Raw genomic sequence first — 24,122 nt, 5'->3', positions numbered from 1 at the left:
CGCCCAGTTAGCAGCAGCCGCACTTCTGGCTATCAACCACTACAGGAAGCAGGCGGGAGCACGGGGACACCCCTGCTCCGGCAGCTCCGGAAGCCGAGGGCCGGGCTGCATGGGTTCAGGTCGGGAAAAAGCCTTGGACAAGGTCCTGCCACGGGGACTGCCGTGATTGTGCCATGTTCTCCATGGGCAGGACGGGGGAGACCAGCCTGCTCCCGCCACCACTTGCCCGGTGGGCTGGAGTCCGATGACGGAGACCCCCCCCCTTCCTCCCCCCGGCCATTCCCCCTTCCCCTCATCACGGCTTCCACCTCGACGTGGCCCGGGACCTGCTCCCCGTCACTCCCACGGCAAAACGCCCCCCGCGCGCCAGCGACAAGGCCCAGGGCCTCCCTCCCGGGGGGGGGGACAGCAGCACCGCGGCGCCCAGCTTCAGCCACAGATTTTATTGTTTAGTAACGAGCTCACCACACCAGCAAGCCAGGACAGGGGCGGATGGTACATGATTACACAGCTGGAGTCGTTACACAGAGTGAGATTTGTACAGCTTTTGTACAGAGGAAGAAATAAAACGAATCAAATAAAATAGACATTAGCAGTCAAACCATTTTTTTGTGTGTTTTTTTTTTATCATACTAACAAAATCTGATAGCCAAAAAATGACTAAGCTACAAAATTGTAATACATACTGTACGGGTAAAAGGTTATCATCCATTTATACATCTAGTATCATCATCCTTATTCTGGTAACTTACACGAGGCCTATAGGATCTTAGTATATTAATAATTCCCTACAAGATAGCGTTGAACTGCTAAAGCTGCCGAACAACTGAGTACAGGAATTTTTAAGACTTCTGCAGTGTCATTTGCATCGTTTTGTTTTAATGAAACCCTCATGCATCTCTACCGAAAGCCAGAGGAACCGAGGGCAGCCGGGGGTAGGCAGCAGCTGTAAAGCCTTGGCTAGCAGCTCAGCACCCATGGGTCAGTATGGTACGAGCACGGTGCTGCCCCTCGCTCCAGGTCCAGGTCTCCGGATGCTCTAGGAGGGATAAAGCTAAGTCGCCATCCAAGCCTGGGTGATTTTTTTTTTTTTTTTTTTAATTCCTTTAGCCAAGAGGATTAGAGAAGAAATCACCAAACTGGAGCAGGAAGTTTTCCTACCCAGCATGGGGACTTTATTCACCTGGTAACTTCTCAGCCTTCAGCAGAAAACCCTCACCAGCCATTGAACTAACGCAACTAATAGCGAGTCTAGTGCTGGTCTTGCCGCCGCCGTGCCAGGGCTTCCTCTCCGGAGCAGTGGGAAGGGCAGGCTGCCGGGTCAAACCAGCTGCTGAGCAGGCACGCGGCACGGTGCTAAGTCCCGCTCGCCACCCTGCCCCAATCCTGCCCTTGCCCTGCCCTGCGAACGTTGCTCTGAGTCGCGCTCTGGACTCGGTTCCAGGTGCAAAGCCAGCACGGCACACAGGCGAGGAGGCAGCCCCCCGCCGCGGCTTTTGGGAGATCTAGTCAAGAAGAGCCAGACTGAAGCTGAAGGGGGAGTAAAGGCACAAACAGGAACCAGTCCCTGACTGACAACAAGAGATGGGTGCATCAGTGTTTAATGCCCTTGAAACAAAATCTCCCCCCAAAGAATGAAGCCAGTTAGATCAAATATTGTGAAGTACTTTATACATCACCACATATAGGCAAAAATAGCAATTAAACTTACAAATAAATAGAGGGGCTGGGGAATCTTCTCCTCGTCCCTTTCCAGATTTCTCCCTAGTTTGGTCTCTTATAACCTAGGAAGGCCCCTGGCAGCCCTGCAGACGAGCAACCAGAGGCAGGTGTCCTGGGAACCCTACACTTGTGGAAAACCCTGGGGAAACCCTGGAATTGGAGACAGGCAGCGCTGCAAGAAGCACTTGGCTTTATCCTGACTCTCCTGCCACTCAAGCCAGCGGGAGCTGTAGCACTGATTTTTGAGTCCATTCAGGCCAACAGCAGCACTTAGGGGAACATCAGCCCCAACTTCTTAAGAACAGCAGCTCCCAGTTGAGATAGTCATTGTTCCAGCTGTAACAATGAACGCTCCCTCTGGGATTTTCCTAAGTGTATTCAGCTCCCTCCATCACTTACCAGAAGGCTTTTGGAGTCCACTCCTATGATGCCTTGAAAGTCCTAGCACTAGCCAGTGATTGGTGTCAGTCTTCCTGGTTATTAGTAAGAGCTGATTAAACACTTCCGCAAGACAGGATGGGGTCCCATCTGAATTATTTCCAGCTAGTTAGCTTCCCCACCCCTTTCCTCCTGCAATGAGCCAGACTTAAGCTATGTTTTTTGACCTGCTTTACTGCCCTCAAGTCACCTCCCTCCCTCTCTCACCATCTCTTTGAATTGAGGGGGGATGAGAGAGGATCAATCCTGCATCAAGTGAGCAGGGCCCAATGTTTTATCATAGTCCAGAAAGAGATTCAGCAACATCCTCCTCATAGCAGAATTAAAGCCATGAAAACCAAGTTTTTCCAAGCTTGTTTCTGGCTGCCCATCAAGTAAGAGCCTGGTAATCCACTAAGAAAAAGTAACACTGCTTCATAAAAAAAAAAAAACAGGGCAAGAAGCAACGAAGCTGACGTGCTGTGATACCTATTTGCCTTCTGTCTGGCTCAGATCTCTCAGCAGCCTCTTCTACCTTGTCCTCTTTCACAGATGCCCCATCCTAACAGATGAGCTCCTGAAGGATGGAAGAGTCAGGCACAAGGGGAAGCTTGGTAAAACATTGCTACTGCTCTGCCCTATGGTACTGAACGGTGAATTGGACTCTTTCATAGGATGCTATCTCACACCTTTAAGAGCATATTCTCCTCTTACTCCATCCTAATGTCCCTGGGGAACCATGGTGCAAAGACATAGGGAAGAGTAAAGCCTTCAGAAAAAGAAACGAGACCAAATAAACCATGCGCTTCCTTTGCAAGGCCAGACGGTACCTACGGAGTGGCCATGAGGAAAAAGCACCCCCCACCCGCTGCGCTGCACACTCACCCACCACAGGTCTCATGGGCAAATCGTGGTGCTTGCCTGGGCTTGCACTGCTCTGCACAGACCTAGAGCCTTGTAGGCCCCAGTCTTGGACTCCTTCTGCTCCAAAAGCTTGTATTTGTGTCAAGCACAGAGGATTTTTACACTCAGCAAACACGGACAGCCTCACATGTCTGTCCGGCTACAGCTAGTGAGCTCCTGTCCTGGCCAAGGCCTTTCTTTCACTGTCACATAGTCACAGGGACAAACCACTAGTGCACAAACGCTCGCAGCTGCACATGAGCCTCATCCATCCCCGACAGCAGCGGAGGTGCATTATACCGAACAGCCAAGGATGGCTCTAGAGAACGGCCAGGCAATCCCAGGTGAGCTGTCCAAGCGAGCAGGCAGGGAGGGAACCATCTCCTCAAGGCATCTGTCCTGCGCTGACTGTGGGCAGCATGGAGCCCTGGGACCGGGCTGTCTACATCGAGCCTGACACCCAGAAAAAGACTAAGTACAATGAGCGCAAGTCAGGGAGACCAGGCTGGGCAGTCTGGCCACAGCCCAGAGCACCAGCAGATCTGCTCAGCGACCTCTCTGCAGGCAGAAAGGCCAACCACACCTGAGTGAGGTGCGCCTGCCCCTCCGAACTCAGAGCCACCACAGATCCTTCCCCAGACAGCAGTGGGTGAGATAAATGAAATAAATATCGCTTTGAAATCAGATTAGATACCACAACATGCTATTATACAAGTACTAAGTGAAGCCTCCATGTTCTAGAACTGAGACATCTTCTACACAGGCACAGAGGGAAACACTTCCCCACAACCCTGTCTTCCACAGCCTACACATACCACCATGAACAGTCAAGGCCAGCAGATTTCACTTGTTCGTGCAGTTCTTCAAGACACTGGGGTGGGTAAAAGGGGAGGGACAGACCTTGCGAAAATCGTGCAGCCCCTGGGCACGTGCTTTGGAGTTTAACACCACAAGCAAATCCCTTTGCAGTTCCTGCGGGGCTACTAGGACTCACTGACATTTCAGCCACCACACAAGGCAGCTGTCATCCAGACCATGTCAGCTGGTGGGAAAAGGGCAGCTCAAGCAATACAAATTCCACAGTCAAAATCAATACAGGTAAGAAACCAAACCCAGAGAGATCTTTCTGCTCCTCCTGGAACGATGGCTGTCTTGGAAAACTGGATTCCAGGACTGTCCTGATTATATCAGTTAGTATATTATAAACATTGTCCTGCTTTAAAGTGAAAATACTGTGTCTAGTCTTTAGGAGGTGCTAAAGCCAGATGCGGTATCGTTTTTCCTGACTGCGCACAGGAGCTGATACTGGTGTGAAATGATCCTCTTCACCTCTTCTCTATCAGAGCTTCTCCTGGAAGAGAAGAGACTTTGTTAGTGAAAATGGGGAGCAGCACCTGATGCTCAGGAGGAAGCAGCAGCAGTTGGTCTCACACATCCAGAGGGATTAAAGGGGGCAGGCAGGTGGTCTTTATTTTTCCTGCAGAAATGGTAAGTCTGTAACCATCCATAACAATGATCCTCTTCCACAGCACTTCTCAATCAGTATCTGGAAGCACTTTATAGGGGTGTTTTTACAGAAGGGAAAACTGAGGCACAGAGTGGGACGGCCTCAGCAGACCAGGACTGGAGAACCCAGGCCCCCAAGTCCCAACCTCCTGCTCTGCCCAGTAAGCCACACTGCCTTCCTCCTCAGGTTGGCCATCCTGCCCATGCAGAAGCAAAGTCTTAGGCCACAGATCCTGCCCACAGATCCTGCCCTACATCATGAAAACAAGGGGAGATCAGGACAGCATGTCCTACAAATGACATCCAAATAAAGGGGATGGCACAGATCCGAGACCGAGCAGGTTCTAGATGGTACTGCCAGGAGAAGAGTCGTACAGGCACTGACCCAGTAGACCAAGGTGGGGCACCTGCTGCATCTCAGGGTACATCTTGCTAGCATCTTCCTGATGGTTTTGAATGGTTTTAAAGGTAAGGAGAGACTGTGGTGGTTGGTGGCAGCTCCTACAATAGTTAGGATCAGTCTCACATCCCTGCAGGCAGCACTGACTGCGGCCACAGTGGCTCTGGGGAAGCTGTTCCACCGCGCTTGGGAACAAGTGCTGCACACAAAGCCCCTTGTTCTCGCTGTGGGAATGATGTGGTCAAGCTTTGCTAGCCGAGCTGCCTCCATCCGAGACCTGCCCTCAGCACAGCAGGCAAGAAGTCACATACAGCAGTCATGGCTTTAAGTAATATTTTGCTCATAACCTACCTCCTGCTTGTGGGATTTATCCTGCTGGTGAATCCCGTTAGCAGACCCAGAATTTCCAACAGTCTGCAACAGAGAACAGACAATACTTACTTTAGAAAAGGGACACAGAAAGAGTCCAGCGCTCACCTGCAAGCGCCAAGATCTGGCAGGGCTGCTATGTTCTCCCGCAGCAGCCCAGCACGCAACAGCCGCTCCATGCTGAGAAAGCGGAATGCAAAATCCCACACCACTTTTGGCAAAAAGTTTCATAACCTCTGCATCCTGGCCCAATTCTCATGTGGGCAATTGTATCCTTTCCAGCTATAAAACATCCTTTGGATCTCCTTATGGACACAGACTTGCTCTTCACTTCTCATTCTCAAAGCCTAATAAACAAATCAGCAGCCAAGGGCAGAGTTGACTGCAAAACCTGGGACAATGAACATCAACAATGAATGTCATTCCCTGTTTCCCATCTCTGGGGACAAGCCTGGCAGGCAGGACAGGCTGTTGTTCTATCTTTAGAAAACGTAAGAACTTCAAACGTTTATAATGTTTCTTTGGCATGGATAATATGGAGTCCTTCAGCTTCAAAATGACAGTAGAACCAGCACAAACAAGGGAAGAAAGTCACAGCCTAAAGTCATAGCATGCCAGGTTTCAGCCGATGGGGCCCAGTGAACTGCTGGTGACAGGGAAGCCAGAAGTTATGGGCAGACAAGGCTGCAAGGTTTCAACCCCATCAACAGAGGTGTCCCAAGTACCCAGATTTCATTCTTGCTGTGGCCATGAAGGTGCATAATCAACTCTACAGGACAGAGGTTTAGTTTGGGCAGGGGAAGCCTAGACCCAAACCGAGCTCTGCTTTGAGAGCCTGAACTGTTTGCCAAGCAGCGAATCCCACCTGAATGGATGGCAAGAACACCACCACAGTAGCAGCTTAGCCCTGGGGTACTACGCCCACATCACAGGTGATACTGCCCTGCACAAGGCCCGTATTATCCCTCGGCTGCAGCATGCTGTGTGGTGTGCACCAAGAAGCTATCAGATGATGGGAATTAGGCTTGAACTTTGGTCTCAATACATGGTCACGAGAAGGAACAAAGTGGTATGATTTGCTTGAAATGAAATAAAAATCTCTCAGAGCAGTTACAGCGAATTCTGAGAAAAGACCTGAATGCCAAATCCTTGTCATCTCCTGCAAGGCTGCAAGACCTGGCTCTCCCAAGACACGGAGAACACAGAGATCCTCCTCTTCCTTTATTACAGGACGACTACTTCGTAGCTGCAGACATGGAAACAACAAAGCAGCAATTACCTGACAACGAGACAGAGACATACAGCACCATTATGCCCCTAACTCCTGCACCTCCTCATCTAATAGCAAGGCCAGGCATGCACATCAAGGACTCCAGAGCATACCGGCTGACTGAGCCCGCAACGGCAGAGCAGCGGCAGCTTGCGGTAATTAGATTTCCTTCTTGAGCACGCTGCAAAGTGAAGGCTTTGCAGACAAAGGGAGAACAATGCCAAGCCACATCCCCGGGCGACAGCTACTGCTGTGAGAGAGGAGATGAGAAGGCAGTGAAGAATGCGTTAGTGCTGAAACGTGTCTTCTAGAGAAGAGCCACCAGCTCCCAGACTATCACATCAGGATCCCTTTAGGCCAGCAATGTCCTCAGGCTCAGCCTGAAAGCCCCTAGTTAACAACTCCCCTTCCTAGGGGAAAGGATGAACAGACACCACGCTGAAACTAGAGAGTTTTGATCCAGACTTCCTTGTAATTCAGGAACTTCAAGTCTGACATCAATTGACATTAGAAGCCCGACTTCCCTTAATAATCTTCTATCCATGGCTTTGTACCTCTGCTTGCAGTTGAAGGCATAATACTATCTTCTTGTATCTCTAGGATTTCTTAGGCATGGAAGTGTCCAAGTGATACCTGGGTTAGATTAGTTGACCTCAGAAGGTCCCTTCCAACTTTCTTCTTCTCCTTAAAAGATTAGATGTTTTCTACAGTAAGGGAAGAAATAATCACCTGTGTCACCACTAGAGGGAATGTGAAAGGAAAGATTTCCAAGCTCTCAAGGGGTTTAGCATTAAAGCAAAGAGGTAAAAACTTTCCCCGCCCCTCCCAAAGCTTACAACAGATTAGAGTCGTCCTGATGCACTTTCATTTGACACATGGCAATTACAGCAAAAACTAAAGTCACTCGGGAGGTACTGACAGGATTATAGCACATCTTAGATTGCCACAAACCTGTCATCATGACCACAGCTGTGCTGTCTGGTGCTGGCAGGTGGCTGCTGCCACTGCACAGCAAGATACAGAGACCGTCTGCAGCACACGGCCCCTCGGCTGAGCCAGGACAGCTTTCAGGGCTGTGATTACCTCGCACCCTCCTCCTGACTGCTCCCGCCAACTACTACTGCAGTACGGACTGCATTCTGGAGCACCTACGCGCTCCGCAGAAGACTGTCATGGGAGGAAGAGAAGACGTGATAATCCACATTACCTGCCACGACGTATCTACACCTACATCAGGGTAAACAAACTCTACGCTCATCTGCATCTAGTGTTTTTTTTTTTCCTGTACAGTCCTACAGTGTCTGCCTCATTGTGAATTGTAAGAGAAAGACATTTTTCAGCTATGAATTTAAATAAGTATCAGATGAGCACTGGAGCATCTGGCTTCTGAAAGCCATGACCTGATTGCAGGCCCAAGAGAAAATACAGAGAAAAAAATATACAGAGAGAAAAAAAAAAAACTTGGCATAAGAGGCAGGTCACCCCACAGGTAAGAGACAGAAAAGGCCAAACACGCCAAGAGACATCAAGCTTATTGACATCAAGCCTCTGTTTTCACAAGGAAGGACATGACCTTCCTAGCAAAATATTAGGAGCTGTTTTGCTTTTCTCAGAAGAAGCAAGAGGAAACTGGAGGAAGCTGGGAAGGGAAGACAGCAACTGGAGTGGGAGCACTCAAGGTCCAGCAGCAAACCTAGATCAGGCAGAGATACCTCCAGGAGCTGCTAAGAGAAATGAAAAACCTTTTCCCAGAGCCACCTCCAAAGTCTGTGCTTAAGGACTGCAAAGAAGTAATTCTCTCAGCAAAGAACAGAGATGACAAACCCTTAACTTTCACACATTAAAGTGATTTTAAAGGACACTATCAATTAGTTAAAGAATGTCATCGCTTGCAATTTATTTTGTTTTGAAATCCAACAAGAAAGTCATATTTGTCTCTTCAGAAGCCTATCTGAAAACAGTTACAGCACTTTCTGAAGAACTCATCAGGCCATTATTTTTCTCTTTTTAGAGAGATAAATAAAGGTCTGTATGTACATGCTTACATTCCTTCCTGGGGCAAGGAAATGCAGCACTCTCTAGGTGAACTTAAATTCTCCTCAAAACCCCTCCAGGAACTCTGTGCTTGTAGTGTAAAGATACGCATACACCACAACATATGCATCAAGGAGCACAGTTACTCACATTGCAACTTTCCCAAAACATCACATTTAGTAACTGTTCTTTCAGAGTGCAAATGGATTCGCAATGACCAAGTAGCAAGTCTTGTGAGTTTTAAGCTACACCCAAAAGAAGGAAGTCTTGCAAGGCTGTTTCCAGTGAAGGTAAAAGGACCCAGCTGACCACATCACCTCCTACAGCACAGGGCAAGATCCCAGGAGACTGCTCGCAACAGGAGACCGTCGAGGGCTGAGCGACAGGGGAAACAACAGCAGATGCTCTACCTGTGTTTTCTCCGAGGAAAGCCTCATCGCTTCCATGAGCTTCTCCATCTGATGGCCCTGCTCCAGCGCGTTGCGCAGGACATCCTCCGTGCTGACGAGCCGGTGCTGCAGCCGGATCACTTCAGACTCTGATGAGGGATCGATCAGGGAGTATCGTCTCTGATCTGTTACTGATTTTTCCTTGTCCTTCAAACAGCAAAGTGAAAATAGGTGCATGTTAGATTTAAAAACGATAACTGTAGAAACTAAGGGGGTTACAAATCCACAGTAGCTAATACAACTTTATTTCGATTTCAACAGTAGATGGGGTCAGAGCACACCCTGTGAAGACACTTTTATCAAAGGCAACAAACAGCAGCTCCAATTTGTTCCAAGCAGAGCTCAAATTATTCACATTTCAACCACTGGAGGACGCTGAAGTACACAGGAATCAGAGGACACTGTTCTTACTCATTCTCTGATCTAGGAATAAGCAATGTGGGGTAACTGGCAGACCTTCAATTTTTTCCAACAATTTTAGCCCTATTTAGCTATGGATCTAAATCCCATGAGAACAGGACAACACTGGAGAAGGAGATGGACATTTCATGCTTAATGAGGTGCCTGCTAAGCTAGGCCACAAGCTCACAAGCACAGTCAAGGAAGCTCCCCTAAGACAGTAACATGAAAAAAGCATCAAGACTTAGCTTAAAGGCCATGGGAACAGGACAGGCATGTGCCTGTGCCTTGATGCTTCCCAAGATGATGGTTTCCATGGTCTGTATGCGGCTGGAGACGCACAGCCAGCCCCTGAACTTGGCCATCATTTTCAGCAGTGACTGAAAATTTCAGGCATCTCCATTTTCAGGGGCCCAGGGGAAATCCAAAGCTGGCATGGCAAACAGAGGCAACTGCTGCTTCTTCTCCCAAACACCCTGAACCCCTCTTGGCTCATCCCACCTACCCCTGGAGCAACACAGAGCCCTCCCAAGCCCAAAGCCAGAAGGGTTTGCTCACCAGCCCAACCAGCTTCTCCCGCAGCCCTTTGATGTCATCTTTGAGCTTCTGCTCCTTCAGGCGCCACTCAGCTTTGTGCACCTCCCGGCTCAGGTCCCGCTCTGGCCCTGGGGAGTGCCGGTTCGCCTCCAGCAACAACGCTCTCAGCTCATTCAGACTCCTGCGAGAAGCAGCACAGGAGAGCAAAGGTGTTTGCAGGGGCTGTACACCACTGGCACTACAGCGTCCAACCATGCTGCCCTCCCACCTCAGCTAGAACCCACCCAGAGAAAGACCCCTCAGCAAACCTGGCCCAACTCCCACAGCTCTGGGGGCTTCAGATGCCCCTCTCCTTCCCACTGTGCTAGCTTTAGAGAGACCAGCGCCTGCACAGGACACCGCAGTTCAGACAGCACAGCAGCCAGCTCAGATGGCTTGTCGATAACTTCTTTCCACTCCTACGTGGGCACCAAGTTGTGCCTTGAAGGTCCTGGTGAGCAGTGAAAGGGCAGTGCCTTCCGTAATCCATAGCCCAATTCGAACCAAGTGCCCACATGAACATCTTTAAACAACTCAAAAGCCGGGGACTGGATTTCAACAATTTAGCCCGTAGATTTCTTTTGGCAGGAAGTTACAGCACTCAGCAAACACGCACTCATGTGCACTCCCCAGGTCTGTCTGCGGTTCCTGACCCTGCAGCCTCTGTCCGTCCAGCCTGCACACTGACCTCTCCTTCTTGAGCAGCTCCTGGCTAATCAGTACCAGCTGCCCTGAAGCATCGTGTGTTTTCTTGGTCAAGGCTTCCAGGTCACCCTCCAGTCTCTTCTTCTCCTTTAACACCAAATCTGCCTTCTTCTCTGCATTTTTGCATTTATTTTCCAAAGCTGAGAGAAGCAAAGGATACAGGGAGGGGGGAAAGAAAGGTCACTTAGTCCTTGACTTGTCTTCCAGTCCTGCTTTCTTCCTTCTCTCATCCCAATCTAACTGCACTTGCCTGGTTAGGTCTCCACAGCTGTGCATAGCGGCCACAAAGGCTTAGCAACACTCTGGGTCCGGCCCTATTTAAAGGGAGATCTCAGAAACCTCAAACCCAGCATTTATTTATTTCTCTGTTCCTTTTGGCTTCTAACATTCAATAGGTCCAGATCCCTCCCCGCAGGATACAAACAGCTTTTACTGCATTTGTTTTGACCTCCTGAAAAAAAGACTGAACTCCTAAACACACGTTTACCAGCGCTGCCTACTAACAGACAAGCAGCGTCGTGTTTTATGCACGCACGTTACTAGGCCACGTGAGCGCTTGGGCCCTTGTGCAACAGAGAGGTACAAGGGACAAGCATGGAAATGCCTAGTTCCCACCAGCGCTGGATTAGGGAAACTTACCACTTACTTGGGCCCTTAGAGCTTCGGTCTGGGAGACCAGCGACGACACCTCCTTGTCTCTTTTACTCAGCTTGTCTTGGAGGTCTTTAGGAGAATGAAAAGAGGAAAAGACCAGGATTAGAAGCTTGGAAAATGCCTCCTGCAAGTCCAGAAGGTATCAACTGTACGGCAAGGCAGTCCACCATCCAGGCATTGGGAGGCAAGATATATAGCTAGGAAGCCGTATCAGACAGATGTGAGATAGCAACTGCAAGGGGAAAAAACCCTCCAAGAATGAAATGTTAATAAGAAAAAACACAGAAAGGAACTTTCAGCACATTTCCTTGTGTTACCTACCACACTGGAAGGGAGAGATTTTAAAGACATCCCCATGCTCAAACGGAGCCCTAGACTTGAAGCATGATGCTTTTATGCCCAGGTCTGAGCTGGCTGCCTTTAGGACATCCTGTCCATGGTTTATTCAAGGAGGAAACTACATGCACATGGACCGAGTGGCCACTTTAAGAGCCGTGACTGCTGGCAGGTAATGGAAGAGGGAACAGGATCTAGGTCTCACATTCTCCCTCATTACTCAGGAATCACTGTCAATCAACATATAATTTGGTATAATGTGTGTCACCCTCTCAGTTTGTCTCATTGCTGTCTTTGCAGGTAAATAGGGCAAAGCATCTCTGCCCGAACCCGTAAGCAGCTGGAGTGACACTCAACTAACCAGAGTCTCTATTAAGTGAAATTTAAGCCCCAGAAACCTCCATTTAGACTGCTACATCCTCAGCAGGACTTTAAAAAGGTCTTTGCAGGAAACAGGCTCCTTAGAGGTGAATAACTGACAAGAAAAGCTATGTCACTGCAAGCCACACGCTATTCAAAAATAGAAGTGGCAAGCTTAGTGCTTTAGAGATCACCTTTGTGATCTACACAGGCAAGGCTTTTTTTGTTAAAAAAACCCAAAAACAAAAAAACAACCCACTCCCCCCAAAACACACACATACCCCCCCTAAGGAAGAATGAGGAAATATAATACAGCCTCCCAGAAATGAGCACAAGGAAAATTTGATCTGGAAGCACCTTACACCGCTTGGAATAGCCCTGAACCCTTCAGAGACAACCAAAATCATACGCCATGCACAGTGAAGCAGGAGGACATCATTGCCAACAGAGACCGTCGGGGCCAGTTCTGCTGCTGCTCGGATCAGGGGTTACGGCTTTCCCTCTTTACGAGGGGGGCCGACTGCAATTCAGTTTCAAAGCCACTTTATACAAATTTTCCAAAGTGTATAAATTCAGGGCTTCATTGCAAGGATAGATTTGATTTATAGTAAGTTCAATAAAAAACAGTAACCTCCATTATTTTAGCCAATCATCTTAATATCTGCCATTAGCAGTACTCTCCTAGGAAGAAATGACACTCAGTGGACTGGATTTTACCTGCTGTGGGATGGAAGTGTGCCCGTTTCCCCAGATCTGTCTCCACCCCACACCATCTGTGCGGTGAGTGTGCAACACCAGAATAAAAACACCCTCCCCTGCATTTGCTCAGCTAGCTTAGAGGGGAGAAAAAGCCAGACTACAAATGCCATCTCGCAAAATAAAGAGATGAAATGATTTCCTAAGCCCCTTTCCGCAGGGCTGTCCCCCCTGCGGGAGCAGAGAGGCAGACGAAGGGAAGGCACACGAGTCGCTACAACAGGCTGTTCCAAGACAAAGACAAAGTTTCATACCTTCCATGGTCTGCTTCATCTTTATCTTTTCTTCTGAAATATCATTAGTTTCAATCATCTGAAATAAATTAAGATATCAGACATATACCAGTCCTTTACCCAGCGGTTCAAAACAAAGTCAGCAGCCACGGACTGAAGCCCCATCCAAAGCAGTAGGTGTGTAACCAGCATCCAAGTTATGATGTTTTAGTATTTCGAGAGTCAAAGGAACATCCATCTTGGAGGGAAACAAAAGCTTTTGAGGAATCACTTCTACAGTTAAGTATTACTGAAGGTAAACTGGTATTATCCGAGTGCCCACACACAGCAGCCAGCGGAGCACAACGGTGAGACTCCCTCAGGAGCGGGAAGAGACCAGACTTTCCCCACAAGCTCTGGGTCCAGCGTCCAAGCACCCCGAGCGTGCACACAGTGATGGAAGAGCTGCTCTGCTTTGCACCAGTCTCCGGTAGTTAATCAGGACACGTCTTCAGCAGAGACAAAGGGTGCAAACGGCTCTTTAGCATTCAACTCGAGACCTATCAGACAGCCAGTTCTTCAGCTTCCAAAAGATCTAACTGTGCCCAGAGTTATAAAAAAGTTTAAGAAAATGCTGGTCCAGAGAGAGGATTCTGCCTTCTCCCCACCCTCTTTTGTCTAGGCTGCAGTGAAACGTATAAGCCAGAGACCACGGAGCTCACAGCCTTGGCAGCACAGTTTAACTCAGCCAGCAACAGGGGTATATTAGACCCCCGATCAGGCACCGCTCCGTAAACGCATGCTCCGTGTGTGCCGTCACCAGCGTTGCAAGTTCCCCACTCAGAAAAGGGCTCAAGGACGTCTTTAGCTTGACTATAACTTCAGCGAAGCTTAAATTTAGAAAATATTCTTTTCATCACACACAAATGCTTTGTGTTTAGGTAGCAGCCCCATTGCACCCTGGAGTAACGCAGAGCCACCCAGAGGTCCCCTATCTGCGGAGGCCTGTGAACACGCACAGGCTTAGTGCTGTGAGACTGCTAACGGGACAACGCTGCCCCAAAACATTAATGACACCAGTAAAACCACTGCAAGCATTCAGCACAACAAATGTTGCTGGAAGCCTCAGAAAGGGCATGAAGACCGACTACCTTCCTGCTTTAAAGTGACAGTGCCATGAGAAAGGGAGACAAATGGCATCAAACCAAAGCAAGCTCAGCCTCCACGGGGCCCAAGAGCCACGACAGCAGTATGACAGTGTGGGGGTGCTCTCAGCGGCATCAGTATCAGTCCTTTCGTATTTGTATCTGCTGTTTGAACACCCACCAGAAGCACTAGTCATCATCCGGTTGGGATTCCTGCCATTTGCATCCCTTCTTATTTCCCCCCTCCCAGGAAATCCTACATTGCACCTCTCTAAAGCCAGTGCAAATGATGTCCCAGGGGAATCCCAAAGAGCCTAGAGAGAATTGTGACCACATTGCACAACCCCTGAACCAAGGGAGGTCTGTCCCATCCCAGGAAACGTTACACTTCTGCTCCAAATTTCTCCCTGGACAAGGAAGCGTCTTCTCTAAACAACCATTCAGGCACACACAGTTGTCTAAAAGCCCATTCCCTAGTTTCCAGAATTAATCTCAAGGCAGGTCCAGATCAGCAATGGGCAAGAAATTTTGGTCCCATGCAGCTGTCAGCCCTGGACTCCTAACAGATGACAGCAGTGATTAGAAATGAAGCTTTCCAGAGCAGAGGCTCCAGTTCAGCACTTGGAGCATGTTCACATCCAGGTGCCTTCAGTGGGACCTCAGCACACACCTGACATCAATCAGTTGCTGCAACTACCACTACTGAAAGCACCGAGGTCAGCACCAAAGATGGGCTGCAAGATATATAAATATTTGCTAACTTGAACAGAAGCAGGAGCACACGCAAAGAGGGAATTCACTGCCTGATGCACTTTTGGTAGGGAAAACTAACTGCTCCTTGGAAACACACTTATGGCTCTCATTTGAAGACCTAGGAAAGAAAGAATATTGGTCACAAGACGTTTGTTTGTTTAAAAATATTTGGACAGTTAATACTGCAGCTGCATTAAATTAGCTAAGACATTTAAATAGAATTTACTCTATGATACTCAGAGGCTTTCACCCATGCATTTCTTCCTGCATTTTCTTGATTTGAATCTACACACAGTTAAGTTATTTCAAGACTCACTAGTTCAAGCCAACTATCAAGAAAATCCGAGAGCCTTCTCATTTATTTTAAAGGGCCCTGAAATAAGCCTCCAGTTTCTTCCTTTGCATTCACTCTTCTCTGAATCTCAGCTGTGTTATGCTGATGTGACTCACCTTTCCCAGGTCCCGGGCTCCACCTCTCAGTACCACTGCTCATCTCCTGCCTTTGCATCCGTGTACTCACTGTTCGTGACTGTCTTTACTAGCTGAAACATGCTGAGCAATCCTTGAAATACCTTTAATGCGGTAGATTCCTCCTCATGCTTTTGCCTCTCCTGTCCAATAGAGCTTGCCTTTTTGCAGGCACGAAGCCTTGACTTGGCCACCAGTAACTAATAGTCTTGACTTTGCTGCCTAGTGGTGCAACTGACTCCAACGGGGCTGTTTGTGGTGGCAAATTAAACATGTACCTTGTATTCACTTGATTGGTACCTCACAGTCTAGAGCAGGGATGACATCCCTGGGGAGAGATCTCAAACAAATATTCTTAAGATATGCTTATTTCAGAACTTCCTTTCGTTCTCGACATCCCCATGGGGACAAGAGGTGCCTCAAGCTCTAAGTTAGCTTTTAGCTCATTTCTTGTGCAAAAACCAAACACAAACGGGCATGCAGTCTAGAGCCATGAATAGCAATCTCCCCCCCTCCACTGTCTAATGCAAAGGATGTGAGCCAGTCATGAACAAATGTGTCCCTGTGCCACCCCATGAAGGCAGGCTGGCATCCTGTGACAAAAGGTCAAAAACAGTCAAGAAAAAAAAAAAAGTAGAAAGATACAGAGGCCACAGAAAACAGACCTCTTCCTGATACTAATGGTTTTACTCTAGTCTTGCCCAGGAGGCTCAAGACTTGCATTCAATCATTTTATTTCTCAGGCCTGGTGCCATCCTGTCCCTTGCTGGCAGCTTTTCCACTATCGTCTCCAAAGGCAGCGCTTCCCGTGTCTCCTGTACGTGCTGCAGGGCCTCCCGCACCGTCTCTGCTGCATTGCTGGCACGTGCCTTCCCACCCAGCTAATCAGCGCAGCCCCCGACTGACACTCCTGAATCATGCTCCACGTGCCAAGCAAGCCACATGCTGTCTCTCAGCACAGGCAACACGTCTTCCTCCTCTCCCTGTCCCTCACCTACCCCAAGGGCTTGGCAACACGCTAGGGCTGCTGCAGCTCTTTGGAGGACAACAGCTGTATTGTCAAAACGATGCTTTTTTAGCTAAGAACGCTGCTTGCTTGGGGTGAAAGCCCGTCCCTGCCAAACCACTTCAATGGCCCTGTTCTGCTGCCACAGCAGTAATGTGGCTTCAAACCCAAGTGTGGCTCAGTTGCTTCTCTCTCCTCTTATTTCTTCTAATTGTGCCACTGCATTGGTTTACAAGCACAGGAACACACCCTCAGCATGGAGATGCAGTGCAGAAAAACAAACACTATAAATGGAAGGTAAAAAACAGTCAGATACTTTGAGGCACAGAAGCCTCAGTGAATTGCACAAGACAGCGGCTACTCCTGGAAAAGGTTACTAACAGTGACAACATAAATAAGCAAAATGACCCAAAAGTCATACATTTGCATGCTGAGAAGGATGCAGGGCCTCCATGGACTGCAGTTTGTTCTCTAAGACAAGCACTTTTTCCTGCAATCTGTGGATCTCCTGTTTGCTCTGGGCTTCTGTTTTCTGTAGTGTTTCATAGTCCAGCATCTTCTTCTCAGCCAAAGAAATCTGCTCTTTCAAGAAAGCTATTGCTTGTGTTTGATCTTTATATTCACCATGAAGTTTCTCCAGTTCATGCATCCTCAGCTCAGCATCTCGACACTTGTCCTTCACATCCTGGAGTTCCAGAAGGTGCTGATTGCTTTTGGTTTCCAGTTGCAATTTCCAGGTGCTGTTGCTTTTTTCTATTTCATCCACAGCCTCCTGCAGCTTCAGTTTCAGGCTCTCTTTCTCTTTTATGTGAACAGCCATCTCAATGTCATGCTTTGCTTTCAGGTTCTCCATCTCAAGCTGGTGCTCCATCTTTATACTCTCCACCACTGCTTTCAGTTCCACAATCTCCTTGTGTTGGGTGTCAGGCCCTGTGTTCAACGTGGCTTTGAGGTCCTCCAGAGACTTCTGGTGGTCAGAAGCTAGCGTGTCCAGCTTGGACTTCCAGTTATCCATGAGTCCCATGTTCTCATTAGTGGCTTGCTGAACCTTATGCTTGAGGTCAACTATTTCCTGCGAGTACTTCTCATTGGTGGCTTTCAGCTTCTCCATCTCCTGCTGGTATTTCTTCAACGTCTTCTCGTATTTCTCCTTCAGCTGGCTGCTCTCCTTCTGATGCTCCTTGTTGGCAGACAGCAGCTGATCTCGTAGACGAAGGGCCTCTGACTGCAAGCCAAGGTTATGCTCAGGGGTCTCTGCTTGGTGAGAACTTCTCAGGCACTGCCGGAGCTCATCTACCTCACTGCGCCTGAGGCTCAGTTCCTCCTCCAGCTGCAGGATTCTGGACTTCTCTGCTACTGTGGTTAACTGCAACATGACAGAGAAGACAAAAATCAGTCCCTGCCTCTCACTGCTGTGTCCTTTCTTTTAGTAAACATGCTCCAGTGGATAGATAACCAAAGTACATTAGTCAAAGTTTAAATAAAAAGGGAAAGAAAACCCAACACCCTCTAGTCGAGTACAGTTTTGCACCAGGGTAATGATCGCTGATAAGCTCTAGCAGTTACATTTTTGTGCCAATTGCAATTTATTTTGCTAACATGAACCCCCCATTGTCAGCAGAGGAAACAAACATCTTTGAAACAACCCCTGAAATTTTACCTAGAGTGGAACAACAGCAGTTTATTAAAAATAATGTCCTGAAAGACCATTATATTTCCAGACTAGGCATCTTGCCAGATGATGCACAGAGGAAATGTGACTGCACATGCAGGAGTATCACAAGCATTGAAATCAGCATTAAGCGTATCATGTTTCCTTTATTGCTCAGCAATCCTCAGCCTACAGACACCTCTTCCGCATTATGGTTTGTTTACCCTGGTGTAAAAAGGAAAAGGGATTTTACACGAGTGCTTGTTAGAGTTTATTAGCAAAGTAAAAAGAACGCAGTAGGCTAGAGGATGCACAACAATAAATTTGGCCATGGTTAACACTGAGCATTGGGCTATGGATCAGCTTCTTACAGTCTGGATGTAACCTAACAGGGCTGAACTACCTGCTAGTCTTGGCGAGTTCAGGGTGGCTGAGGCTACGGATTTAGAATAAGAGATTTGACTGGATGAAGTGTTAGGAAAAGGCAGAAGAAACAAAGAAACCAAGCAGATCTTCCAGTGTAAAGACCACAAGTGACCAATTCCATTTCATTTCAATTGACATTTTCCCCACTAATTATCAGCCCAGGAGGCCGAGGATTTTTGATTTTATTTGGGGGCGGGGGAATAATATTTAGCCCTTTTGGAAAACCTCGAGTTCGTGTTTTCCACAATCATAACAGCTCCGTTGACAAGAAGCAGGCTCACTTTAACAAGTTAACCGCTTCCCACACCGCACAACACCAGCATGAAGAAGCCTTTCCCGCTTCTGGCTGTTTTAGGATCGGGTGCGCTGCTCGTCCGGGCAGCAGCAGGCTTAGCTGGCAGCCGTGCCCAAGGACCAGAGCTGTTTCACCTGGACTCACCACCACCATTTTCCGTTTCAAATCACAGCTCCCCCAGTTGGAGGGGGGCCACGGGAATGGCGATTGTAATGTTATTTCCTTTTACAGCCTGGGGGAGCCTCTGGGCCGACTGAATTGGGCAGGGTGCAGGTTCTGTTCGGGCACATTAACTGAATGATGAATCGTGAAGAGCTCATGTGTCAAATGGTGGCATGGGGCAGAGAAGCAAACTCAATCTGAGAAACAAGTCCCCACGCAAGAAGCAAAGGCAGGAATTACGTAGTACTACTGCTTCTGGGGGGGGGGGGGGAGCAAATAAAAACCAAACAAAAAATCAGGGAAGCCTAAATTCAAGCCAAAACCAATCAACCACACAAACCAAAAAAAAGGAAACCCAAAGCGAGGTGTCATGAGCATCAACGCAGGGGGCAAGCAGGCTGTTCTGCAGGCAGGGTAAGTGGGGTTTGGATTACCCTGGTGTCCTCTAATTCTTTGAGGAGCTTCTCAGCCTGTGCCTTCTCAAACAGCAGGCTCTGCTCGAGCTCCCGTATTCGGGCATGCTCCAACTGCGTCTGAGTCTGGTCACACATAGGGAAAAAAGAACAACAGTGGAGATGGAGGGAGGGGGGAAGGAGAGAGAGAGAGGGAAAGAGAGAAGGCTGCAACATCATCTTCAGTGTACAAGACAAGGAAAGGCAGTTCACAACAGGAGGAGACTAAAAGATCCAAACAAGCAGGAGAAATCCATCCGAACAGAAAAGGATCGCTCCAGGATTTTACGCGGTACTCAGAGCGGCTATTCACAAGAGAACGGCATCCGTGAGCTGGGAAAGCAGCCCTCCGCATAACAGCTGCTGCAGCGTTTTCCTGCATCAAGCCTAAAGGGAAGATACTCCCTAAAAAGCAACCCCCCCCCCAAGCTGCAGACCACCAATACAAGACCTTTGCACCACGTAAGAGATTGCAAAGACCTTGCAATGGTTCTTCACATCCCTCCTCAAGAAGGGCCACAGGGTGGACTGAAAAGAGCTGGAATTTCCCATTCTCTTTTCGCTCTGGAGACAGCTTGAGCCCTGCCCGTGGCGAAGAAAAGCAGGTTCTGCTGCACCCAGCGTGTTGCTAAAACCAAAAAATGCACCACACAAAGCAAAAGAAAGAAATTGAGATACCAAACGGTTAGATAAATCAAGGCTTTAGGTCTGAATAGGACTGCCATGAAGTTCAAAGCCATTTTCAAACACTGAGACTCTCAACAGCCCGGTACGAAAGACAACGGAATTATTCCTGTGTTTCAGCAGGTGAATAAACTAAGCACAAGATGACTACGTAACCTGCTCGAATCCAATGGCTGATTCAGGAACATTGTTTCCGGGCCCTTTGCTTTTAGGGCAGAAATACCATCTAGCTGTACCCAGGGCTCCGCAACAACTCCTGTAATATCCTGTGAAGTTTTCCATAAAGAAAAGAGGAAGAGAGATACGGGAAAAATGCATGCAAACTCTAGTCTTCATGCTTTCTGCTTACAAAAACATCTTCCTTGGAATCAAACTGGATACGTCAAAACAAACAAACAAGATTGGAACTGGATTTCCCCCCCACACCAAATTTCAGGCCCTTTGTTTTCCATGTACTTATTTTTTTCCCCCCTTTTCAAATCAGAACTGATTTTCAGGGTTTTTGCCCTTTCATACAACAGAGCAAGCTTGGTTACTTGTCTACAAATGTTGGAAACCGAAGTTTGCAAGAAATCCATGTTTTCTCTTACTGCTTGAAAGACATAGTTTTTATATTATAAATATATAATACTTTTTTTTCATTCATAGATGGTAAAGAACTCAACTACCAGATATATTGAAACTACTCCATATCTTGTGGTCTATCTGACCTCAGGAGGGGAAAAAAAGATGTGGTTTCAAGAACCCACCAAACATTATCAAATATCCCAAATATCACTGAAGTGTAAAAGCTGCTTGAATGTGGTATAATGCAAAAAACAAGAAAAGTTTAATTCTGTGCTAAGTGGCTTCTCCTACTTTCTGCACAGCTCAAAGACCCACATCTTAAGATGAAACTCCAGGCCTGATTTTATTTACAGGGATAATTATTCCACTATTACTAATGAACTTTCATCAACTTATACTCGCCCAAAGTCTCCAAGTGAAACTTCAGCAATGCAAATTTTTGAGGTTACCTTAACTGGTGGCAGTGACTCAGATACAAAGCTACCTGGAGATGCCGACCTACTACAAAACTAATCTCAATCTCCCATGGAGACTTTCTCAAGGCTCCTGAGGTTGTCACTCAAGTTTCCAGTCAAACTATCTTAATTCCACCTGATATTCTTGTTCAGTACCTACCAATGCTGCTATTTTCCAAGTCCGAGAAAACATACAAAACAAAGGAGGAGGAGAAAAATCAGGAAAGGAAGTTAAAGCTGCTGGTTTGCCGTCCTTGAATACAGTACCATCTGAGAACTGCGTGAAGTCCTGGGTCATTTCCTATTTTATGCAAATTGGTTTGCCTAGCCAGTATGAGTCAGTCTCAAATCCCAAAATCCCCTGCACTTTGAGGAAGTTCAGATCTGAATTTTAGAGTTACTTCTCAGTATTAGTCTTAAGTTTATTTGTAATCGTAACTTGTGGATGTGTGTGTGAATTACCATGTAGACTCCAGCAGATGAGCATGAGGGAGTCCCTTGAAGAGCTTAATGTCTCCTATTACACCACAGTCCCCCACCATGAACAGCCTTTCCTACTATTTTTTGCCTGCAATTGCTTCCCACCTTCCAAAGCACTACAGCACCAGCATCATAAACCAGGATCCAAAACATGTTGAATCCAAGGCAATGTTTCAAGGCTAAATCCACCCTATCTATCAGAGATCCAAATGCTAGATCAATGTCTCCAAATGTTGAAGAACTCCAAATTTAATCCAAGTGTTGAGGATTAAAATGTCCTATAGGATTTGTGCCTAAAAGTATATGTCAAGAACCTCTAGACTGCTTTGAGATATGCTGGATTAAGAATTCTGGAAGAACAAAAATGAGAACATGTTCAATGGGGAGCATATTTTGTCAGCAGAATGAGACACTTCAGTCATCTCATTTACAGCAATCTGATGCACAGTGAACACTATTATGGGTTGTTACTTATAACATAGTTTCATAATTTCAGAGCTATCACAGTATATAAGCATAGCAAAGTCATATGATATTGTTCTTGTCCCCACTTGTGAACAAGAAGGATAACCTGCAGCTTCCCCAGAAGTAAAATTGCTGACTCTAATTAGAGGTCTTAAAAATCCATTTAACCCACTTGAAACCACAGCTGGCTGCACCGTCTGCCTGCTAGTTAAAACTCTCTTTACCAGCTCCCGAACGCAGTGCTGGCCCTGCTCCCAGCCTTGAACTATAGCCCTGCCAAATACGCGTTCAGGTAAGTGCCACAATCACTTGGTTTGTATGAATTACATGATATGGCAACTATAACACACACAGACACCCCAAAAGGATGGGCAGAAACACCACCTCTGTGGTAGGAGATGGCAGGTTTCAGACGCACTGATCTGTTCAGCTGAACAGCTTACAGGGACGCTGCCTGCCAGGCAGAACACCCGAGAGTCCAGGCTTTGTCTAAAAACTACATGCAACTGCTAGAAACACCCTACAGGATCTAGCCTAGCCTTCAGCAGAAACTCTTGATCCAGGAGCCATGGAGAAGATGCTCTTTTGACCATCATGCCTGTTCCCAGCTGGTACACGTCTGCTGCAGAGGCACTGTAAATGGCCTCAGGTGAGAAACTGAGGCAAGATAAACCTCCATAAGAGGGCTAGAAAAGCAGGAGGGGAGAGGACCATCAGTAGGTTGGGTTTTTTTGGTATTCAGGGGGTTAGTTTAACTCTGAGGATGCCAAGCGCTGCACTAGCGGACACTGGCTGGCTTCCTAGTTATTTTGCAAGAAGACAAGAGCGTCAGGAACATCCATTTCCCAGGAATGCACTCTGCAACATGAAGCACTTTCCCCACTGGTCTCCCATGGGAGATTTCTCCGCAAGCAAATTACTTGCTTTTGGAAATCCTAACTGTCTCCACAACAAACCAGTAATGTGAGAATTAACTCCAGTGAGTCAATCATTCAATCTGAGCATCCAAATTAGACAAGACAGGATGCAAAAACTGGCCACAGCAAACCTCTCAACACAACTGTCTCGTCGCTGGTGTTGGACCCGCAGGGGAACATCTCAGGCTCTCCGGGTTGCAGGAAACCCAACTGCTCTGTGGCTCTTTCCTAACAAGTTATTTGTTCTTCTGTTCAGGGAAACATGGAAGAGGGCAGAGGACCCTGCCAGCCCTCAAGAAGCTTGGCTCCATCCTCATTGCAAGGAGCCCCTTTCCAACCTGACTGAAGAAATCAGATGATCTGTCATCCTCTCTTTGGGACCTGCAGTCGCAGGAAAACTTGTGCCACAGCAGTTTATCATCTTGCTAAAACACATATATTTTATCTGCTAGCTAGGCCTGGTTCCAATGCAGTTATTCCACAACTAGGTTTAAATGCCTAAAGTTTATATAGGGACAACTCACTGCTCTCAGAGGGAATGATGGATCAGTTATCCTTCTCTAACGCACTGGGGAAAACCAATCCTCTAATCCCAGGAATTAACAGAAACCTGATTACGCACCCACTCACTAGGCAGAAATTGCCATCGCTGTCCTTTAGCAAAGATCTGCTACTGGTGCATTGCTGGTTCATACACCGCTAAACACGTTGCTCTGCTTTATCCTCTGGATAAGCCCTTCTGTTTCCCTAAAACCAGCAAAATACTTAATTTCCTAGTTTTTACATTTTCCTGGCTTTTTATGTGATTGACATTGGAGCACTGAAGCAGGTCACTTGACAGTTCTGGCTGCTACTAACCCAGCTCTCTGGCTTCGTATAAGGGAAAGAATAGAGCCTTGCTTTTACAGAGATATTCTCCTTTCCTTTTTCTGCACAGAAAACCCTCACACTCCAGGGAACTTCCCAACACCACTTCCTATTTGCATAATGTTCACTGCAACAACATTGCAGAGAGTAACAGCACTTCCAAATGAGAGGGTATGTTAATGCCAAACCATACACTTGGGGGTGGAAGACTCCACAAGAGGGTCTTGCAGGTCAAACGATACTTGGCATTTTAGCCAGAAG

General features: G+C 47.4%; 1 protein-coding gene across 1 annotated transcript in view; it reads right to left on the bottom strand.

Annotated features, from left to right (window-relative positions):
• Positions 1-465: 465 nt before the first annotated feature.
• Positions 466-24,122, bottom strand: part of CLIP2 (CAP-Gly domain containing linker protein 2) — an 88,339-nt gene continuing 64,682 nt past the window's right edge. The window contains exons 9-16 of the mRNA XM_026063734.1: positions 16,862-17,806; positions 13,111-13,168; positions 11,390-11,473; positions 10,734-10,890; positions 10,028-10,187; positions 9,032-9,217; positions 5,300-5,362; positions 466-4,393 (exon numbers count right to left, since the gene is read on the bottom strand). Coding sequence (XP_025919519.1) covers positions 4,382-4,393; positions 5,300-5,362; positions 9,032-9,217; positions 10,028-10,187; positions 10,734-10,890; positions 11,390-11,473; positions 13,111-13,168; positions 16,862-17,806 — 1,665 coding nt within the window. The 3' untranslated portion in view covers positions 466-4,381. The remainder of the gene's footprint in view (positions 4,394-5,299; positions 5,363-9,031; positions 9,218-10,027; positions 10,188-10,733; positions 10,891-11,389; positions 11,474-13,110; positions 13,169-16,861; positions 17,807-24,122) is intronic.

The sequence above is a fragment of the Apteryx rowi genome, unplaced genomic scaffold (assembly GCF_003343035.1).
Source record: "Apteryx rowi isolate R43461 unplaced genomic scaffold, aptRow1 scaffold_20, whole genome shotgun sequence".
NCBI classification, from domain to species: domain Eukaryota; kingdom Metazoa; phylum Chordata; class Aves; order Apterygiformes; family Apterygidae; genus Apteryx; species Apteryx rowi.
This window is presented reverse-complemented; position numbering and strand designations above follow the sequence as displayed.